General features: G+C 39.6%; 1 protein-coding gene across 1 annotated transcript; it reads right to left on the bottom strand.

Moving 5' to 3' along the window:
• Nucleotides 1-1,457: 1,457 nt before the first annotated feature.
• On the bottom strand, nucleotides 1,458-7,418 carry LOC111994556 (protein SMAX1-LIKE 6). The gene is made up of 4 exons (XM_065781661.1): nucleotides 6,353-7,418; nucleotides 5,187-6,105; nucleotides 3,781-4,024; nucleotides 1,458-3,545 (listed from the first exon to the last, which is right to left on the bottom strand). The coding sequence occupies exons 1-4, from the start codon at nucleotides 6,606-6,608 to the stop codon at nucleotides 1,638-1,640; spliced, it is 3,327 nt and encodes a 1,108-aa protein (XP_065637733.1). The 5' UTR covers nucleotides 6,609-7,418; the 3' UTR covers nucleotides 1,458-1,637.
• Between the last annotated feature and the right edge of the window lie 669 nt (nucleotides 7,419-8,087).

Raw genomic sequence — 8,087 nt, forward strand, 5'->3', positions numbered from 1 at the left:
GTCATCTAGATTGAATTCAAGTTTTCATGATAAATGCTCACATGTCATGTAAAAGTTTGCATCTAGGACTTACTTGTTTGCATAAACCTTCATTTGTCTAAATTCATATTACCCATATTCTGTGTCCCCACCATTACACCTCTATTACTCATAACTCACCACGTGGCAAGTTGTGGTAAAAGTTGTGTCATTTTATGTGTCCCTAGTATTTCTCAAGAGATAATTGGTTAAGTAGAAAAGGAAAGAAAGAGAAAATAATAAATGAAGAATTAAAAAGAATATTTAAAAAAGAAAAAAGAAAAAAGAAAAAAGAAAAAAAGAAGAGATAATGTTGTTTAATTTTAAAAATAAATGTTGATAACTTCAACGCGGCTGTCTTTTTTGGGCTTCATTGCTTGGGTTTTGGGGCAATAATCCGAAACTCATATGGAGAAGTAATGGCTGCAATGTTTGTCAAAGGGCCTTCGATCAGTAGCAGTTAAGAAGCAAAGGAGTTGGCTTGTCGAAAGGCCATTGAATTCTCTATGGAAGCAGGTTTCTCAGAGTTGATTATTAAAGGCGACAACACTACTGTCATGAAAGTAGTGCCGGGCTCATCAGGTGGTCACTCGTTCTTGGGACATTTTTATAAAGACATCCATTGCTGCCTTCGTGGGTTGCATTAAGTTTCTATAAGCTGTGTTAGAATAGGGGGAAATAAGGTAGTGCATATTTTGGCTCAATACGCTAGAAATATTAGTCAAGAGTTGAATTGGATGGAGGATTCTCCACCCCTTGTCCCAGAAGCCTTGTACTAAGACTGTTTAAACATTAATGAATGAATGTTTGCTTTGTCTTCAAAAAAAAAATGTTGATATGGTTTTTTTCTTTTTTCTTTTTGGGAGGAAAAAATGTTGATATGGTTTAATTATTAAAAACTAATCATTTTGAGTTTGTTTGGGTTGTAATTGTCACGTTATTAAGAGGAATAGACGGTAGGGTGACAATGTCAACAACCTCAAACGATAGAGATTAAAATCAAGTTTTAAAAATTAAGAGTAAAATCAAAATCCCCCAAACTTGGAAGGTATAATTAGTATTAGAGTAATAAATAAATAATAATAATAAGGGTATACTTGCACTTCCCTTTCTTGTGGTTGTAGACTGGGAGCCTGAGCCTGGAAGTAGTAGCAGAGCCAGAGAGAGTGAAGTGGGCCATCTACTCCAATTGTCCCAAGGGCATCAATTGTCCCAAGGGCAGTGATGGGCTTGAGGATTATTTTACGTTTTAAACCCAACAATGAAATTGGAGTTTTACTTAAGCGAATTTAATGGCCCAAGAGCTCTCATTTGACTAACGTTGTCATAAGCCCAAACAGCTAGGACGTTTACCACATTGCAGGATTCTAAATAGCTTGGAAATGAAGTAGTACAAATGGTTCTAGCAAGAATTTATAGATCTGGGAAGCTTAAAGAAATAGAAAAAGAAAAATTATACATTCTAGTGCTACTGCCATTCAAAACAAGACACAATGGTTGCCAAAAAATTTTTACCTGGATTTCATCTATAGCCAAACAAGGCTTTTCAAATGCCAAAAGCTATATGCAAAAAGCTACATTATACATATGTAATTACAAAAGGCACAGTGAGCAAAAAATTAATTCAAATGAACTCTAGCAGGAAGGCATGCTCCAAGTCCAGGAGCCTGTTCTACCACAAAAAGGCCTTCACAAGTGACTAGTTTCAGAACAGACTGAGCAGTAAGGTGGTACTTCTGCTGGGCTTCAGCAAAGCTCCTGCTGAGAACCTGTTCAACCCATTCCTCCACTGCTCTCTTCCTATCTGATAACCAAGCAGCTGCAAGTATTTGCACCATAACTTCATAATCAATCTCCAGCTTAACCTCCGATCCTAACGTCCTCTGAAACTGTAGGCTAATATCCTTCACTATTTTTCCAGCAAGTGCATCAAAATCAAATGGTTTAAAGTCCACTTTTTTATCCACTTTTTCAAAGAACTCCTCTAACCAAGCTTCTGAGTTCTCAGAGATGGAGTCACTATCGTAGTCTCCACAATTCACGTCCTCCATATCCTCTACTGGCAGATTCAAATCCAAAAAGGATTTTGATACCTTGCGTGCACATTTCTGTATCTGGAAGGTTTCACCCTGCTCCAGAGACTCACAGGTGTCAATCAACTTCCTTTTATTTACAGAAGAAGGATTTGAGGTTCCTTTTCTATGCGTTATTCTCACATTCATGCCACTGCTTCTGCTGGCATCCCTAGCAACACATTCATTTAATATCTTAATTTGAAATTTTTTGGCTTTGAGTATTCTTTCCTCAGAAAATTCCATGGGTTCTTTATTGGAAAAGAAGGTTCTATCACCCTTCGGGACAGATGAGGTTACCACAAAGATCATATTGTTGATGCTGATCTCTCTCCCATGCGAGTCTGCAAATTTACCAGTCCTAATGGCCTGAGATAAGCTACTTTGGGCCAAAAAATCAGCCTTATCTACATTTTGAAGGAAGACGACTGAACGCGATTTCTTGCTCAACTCCCCAGCTATATAATCAACAACAGTCTTTCCCCTAAACTTCACATTGTAACCGTCTAATTCTTGATGTTCAAACATTGAGTCTGATTGGTAAACCCTGTCTTGGGAGCCCAAATCCACAGAGATTAGGCTTTCCCTGGTGCCAAACATTCTCTCAGCTAGTGCTGAAGCAATTTTCCTCTTTCCAACTATGTCCGGTCCAAGGAAAGTGAGCCAAATGTCTCCAATGGGACCGGAGCCACGATGCCTTCCATTACCAGATCTGCAGCGAGTTATAGCTTCGCTAATAGAACATATGGCTTCATCTTGCCAGCAAACCTTTTCAGCAAGAAATCTCCTAAGGGATTTAAGATCACTTGGATCAGCTTGCCCTGCCATATTAGGACCAGAGCAGGAAGAGGAATGGGCAATTTGGTGAGAAGAACTTTCACTCACTGCATCAACCTCTGCAGAAATCGAACCTGAAAAGTGCTGAAGATGATCTTTGCAACCTGGTAATTTTGGACTGTCTGGCTCCTGACTGGTTGATGCATATAGTGTTCCCAGCCCCAAATCTGTAGTCACAGATGTGATGGATGAAGGTGATGCGCGGTCAGGGGGCAGACGCATATTGGGCATTGAGAACGTGGAGAGCCAAGGGCTCTCCACCTCAATTTGCTGACTCTTTGAAACTTTTACCGATAGCTCAGATTGAAATTTAGCATTTTTAGCATCAGAAGCCACTGGGATTTGTATGTTCTGTTTTAATGGGAAAAGTTTTTGCCAATCTGTGGCCATATGGGGGCTTGGATTTTCACATTGGCCTTCATTAAGAGTTGAATCTATACTTGTTTCCTTCCTATTTGTCATAAAATGTAAGCCCTCAGCAGATGGAACTTGGGACCTGGCATGGGAAATATCTAATTTAGGAAATGTTTGTGCTTGATGGAGATGTTGACAGGTACTATTCCATTTCCTTTGCAGCCCCAAAATTTTGGCATTCAATTTTGTTGAATCATCTTTGGTCTGCACTGAATAAAACACTCTTACATAAATATCATCACAATCTAATTATGAAAAAAGGGAAAATGATAAAAATTTTGAACCAGTTATGGAACACATAAGTGTTAAGCTCTTTTCTTTTTCTGTGTGTGTGTGTGTTCTGTGTTTGTGTAGGCATCTCTATGTTTCAGAGTGTGGGTGAACATGCACATCCATGCGTACCTAAGTCACAGAAATTATACTTTGAAGAGTTACACACCTTTGCCACATCCACTCCCTTTCCTGTGTCAAGTTCAGACATTTGCAACCGAGGAATGCTTTCCGAATACTGATCAGCACCTGAAATAGTCAATCCTCCCTTCTGAATAACAGCAACTTCTTGCTCATACTTTTCAGTGCATTGCTTACAACGAGTAAAGGATTGATTTGTAATGCTTAATGGATTTGTGAAATCAGATGACGTAGGAAAGAACCCACCAAATGGTACAAAGGACCCCATCAAGCTGTAAGTATATCATGAGCATGGAACTGTGAGATCCAATGAGCACAGAAAAGTCAGGAGCTAAAGTGTATGCACTAACTAATACATGCATGCACATATGCGCATGAGCACAAGCCACAAAACCACTTTAGATGTCCTATACACCCTGCATTGGACAAATCTATAGCATGATCTTGTCTTTACCATAGAATTCTAGAAATACCATCTTAATTTTTATTAATTCAAGTGTCATCATACACCAACTAGGTGCTGCTTTGGATTGTAACCACAAGAAAATGCTAGAGACACCAAAATTTTCATATTTTAACTACAACTGTGTTGGCAAGTTTTTACGAGTTCCTATTTAAGACCACCATAAACATCACTTTTTTACCTATCGTTAAGGCTTGTAAAATTTTGTGCCTCTCTAGAGTTATTGGTAAACCATACACTTATCTCTAGCTATAGAGCAAAAGACATGTAGAAACAACAGCTACTGCAACAAAATCATATTTCCTTAAACTTATTATAAAATAAAATAAAATAAATCATATTTAATAACGCAAGCCTTTAAAAAAAGTGCAATGTAATCATTCCAATACTTTTCATGAAAAGGACGGAGCCAGCACGAAGATGATCTAACTGAAAATCACCTATTTTGGGGCTGAAAAAGGTGAAACCACAGCTATCTTTAAGCAAGAACAATTATCAAAGCATGACTGAGCTTTGATACTTTAGTCATAATATAGTGCGCAGAAATACTTTAGGCATAGAAAAGTGTGCAGAAATATTACAAGGACATCCGAGAGAGTGTTAATACCCTTTCTTGCAAGAATGTAATTATCTTCTATTGTATGAAGTACTGTTCTAAAATATGAGAATCCAAAGTATAAATCTGGGCATAAAATTCATTATTAAGTATCAAACTTATTAAAACTTGTAGCATTTATGCAATAGATGAAATCAATTCAAAGAGCCAGAGACAAAATGGTTATTTCCCAGAGAAATATATCAAACATTATAAAACTTACTTGCATTCAGTTAGATATACATATATCCAAGAATCAATAACTATAGAGAAAGAAAAACAACTAAACAAAGCAACATTACCTGTGTGTCTTGAAATTCCCACAAAACATTAAATTCTCCAAACAAACAATCCAATAATATAATGGAGTACCCACCTGGACTTGTAGGGATATCCATCACCAGAAGGCTTATTAGAAGAAGTGATGGGCAAGAGATGCAAATCCCAATCTTTCTCAATGCTTGGAAACCTCCCCGAAAACTTGGAGTAAGTCTCATAACTCCCCACTGCACCCATCAACCACAACCTCTCACCATGAAGCTCCACCAACTGGCTCAACCTCGACACCACAAAACTCACACCACCCTCACTTGAATCATCATTGTCTTCGACCAAAGCCTTCAAATCCCCAAAGTTGACCACAACTTTCCCTCCTCGCTCATCCAAGCATTGCACTTCCTTCAACTTCAACCCCATCATCTCTTCACTCCCACCTCCATTCACAAACTCCGAAATCTCATTCCCTATACAAATCACACTCACCCCACTTAACTCACTCGGCAAAACACTCCCTCCCCCATTCTTCACGCGCTCCGTAAAACTCCGAAGCGCGTCCATCGCACAAACCCCAAGCAACAACGGGTTCCTCTTCCCGCTCTTTCCCACCAAAACGTCCGCAATTCTTCTCGAATTCTCGTCTTCCAAACCCGGAAACCCGAAACTACTACGTCGTTGTGTCAAATCCGGGTCGGTCAAGTTACAGAGAAAAACCGGCGGGCATCGGGTTCGGGCGAAGCGCGAAACCGGCGGGTGAATAATCGCGAGCTTAATATCGGTGCTCCGAAAACCCGCTTCGCCGAATACCCGGCTGACAATCGGGTCATCGAGAATCGACAAAATAAAGTGCTTGAGCTCGACTTTCAAAAGCGACGTCGTTTGCTGCTGCTGCTGAGATTGGCTCTGAATGATTTGGTAGTGAAAGTTATCAGGGTGGCGCCTCTGGTTAGCTTGGGATCGTTTGATAGCCGCCATGAGTGAATTCGACACCGGCGGCTCTTCCACGGATTTGGAAGAAGGCAACCGATCCAACGAAACGCCGACGGAGAGCTCCAGAGCTCGGAATTGGAGCCGGGGGGAGTACGCGCTGCTTCTCGCGCGTGCACATGCCTCTCTTAACGAAGAAGAGGGCAAGGCCAGCAACGCAGACACCGCGTGGAGAGACGTCGTCTGCGCGTGGCTGCGTCTACGCGCCACTGCAACCGCGTCGTCCAAGGCACGCGCCGCTTCTATTCGACACCGGCGGCTCTTCCACGGATTTGGAAGAAGGCAACCGATCCAACGAAACGCCGACGGAGAGCTCCAGAGCTCGGAATTGGAGCCGTGGGGAGTACGCGCTGCTTCTCGCGCGTGCACATGCCTCTCTTAACGAAGAAGAGGGCAAGGCCAGCAACGCAGACACCGCGTGGAGAGACGTCGTCTGCGCGTGGCTGCGTCTACGCGCCACTGCAACCGCGTCGTCCAAGGCACGCGCCGCTTCGTCTGTTAAGCATTGCCTCGCTGCGCTGACCGGCGTCGGCATCGCCGGTGAGCTTATAAAATATATGAAACCCAAAAAAAAAAAAAAAATGAAAAAGAATAAGCTTTATGTGTATGTGTATGTGTTTATATTTATATATGTGTGTGTTTGTGAAACTGGGAGTGTGTGTGTCTGAGAATGAATATGTAAGTTGTTTAAGACTTTTACTATTTTGAGCTAATAAAATAAAGGGTTTACTTCAGACACTTTTGGGATTAGTTTATTCATCTCAGGGGATAGAGAGAGAGAGAGAGAGAGAGAGATACAGGGGTACAGTACATGTTGCCAAAGACAAAGTATTCCTTCCAAGGGAAGAGGGAGAGTTTTTATTTATTACAAAGAAAATAAATCATATATAAAAAATAAAAATAAAAAAAAGCAAGCTGGAGAGATAGACAGAGAGACAAATTATTAATATATTATATAAAAAAACACAAACAATGTGTTGTGTTTTGTTTTAGTAAGTTGTGTTGTAGGTGTAGGTGTTGTTTTGAGGAGTGGGGTCCGGTGATCGATAGGGGAAAGAAACACATGTGACATGGCGAGCAAGCATAGATTCTTCAATCTTCCTCCATAAAGGAAAAGATCTGGTTGTTTATTTCTATGGGTCTTTAGCTTTCTGCTTTTATTACACCAATTCAGTACTACTTTTGTGAGAGAGAGATAGATGCCTCGCCCACTGACAACCAAATGGAGGCCATGAATTCAAGTGTTGAACGATGGATACTGGTGCCAGAGGTCAGTGTCCAGCTTTATTAAGTTGGGGACTCTTTATCGGGATTTTCTTTTCTTTTTTTTTTTTCTTTTTCGAGCAAAAAGATACGCATGTGATAATGTGATGCAAAATGAGGGAACTAAACTTACATCGTTTGAAGGGGACCCCAATCCCAAATGGCTACACTCTCGATCACCACCACACGTAGATGCTTTGTCTCACTATCAATCAACTTATTATTACTATATATTTTGTTATCGTTAGCTTTTGTGATGGCTCCTATTCAACAACCGACGTCTAAACTTTGATATCTCAGTCTGCGTTCTGTATTACTTTATGGGTTTCTATCGCTGCCTTTTATTTTACTATTTATATTATTATTATTATTATTATTATCTAACAATAACATTGAACATTACTTTGATTTCAGACAATTCCCAACCCCAGGGAAAAGTACCCTCAATAGTTATTCAATTCCAGTAATTTATAATTGCTTAAATTTTAATTTTGTCGGTTGAGTCATTCGCCTTGTAAAAAATAAATGGATCAATCTGGGTTTTCCGGCCAAATTTATTTACAAACATTATTTTAATAATTCTAATTAAGATGGTTGACTTCTTAAGATAAATTTAAAACCATATATAATTTGCAATCTAAAAGTCTAGAATTGAATATCGTTTATTTTGTTAAAATTAAAAATTTATTGCTAAAAATATTATAAATAAAAGTAAAAATTAATTAAAATAATACAGTAAAATTCATAAATA

Source organism: Quercus suber, unplaced genomic scaffold, assembly GCF_002906115.3.
Source record: "Quercus suber isolate HL8 unplaced genomic scaffold, Cork oak 2.0 scaffold_15, whole genome shotgun sequence".
NCBI lineage: Eukaryota > Viridiplantae > Streptophyta > Magnoliopsida > Fagales > Fagaceae > Quercus > Quercus suber.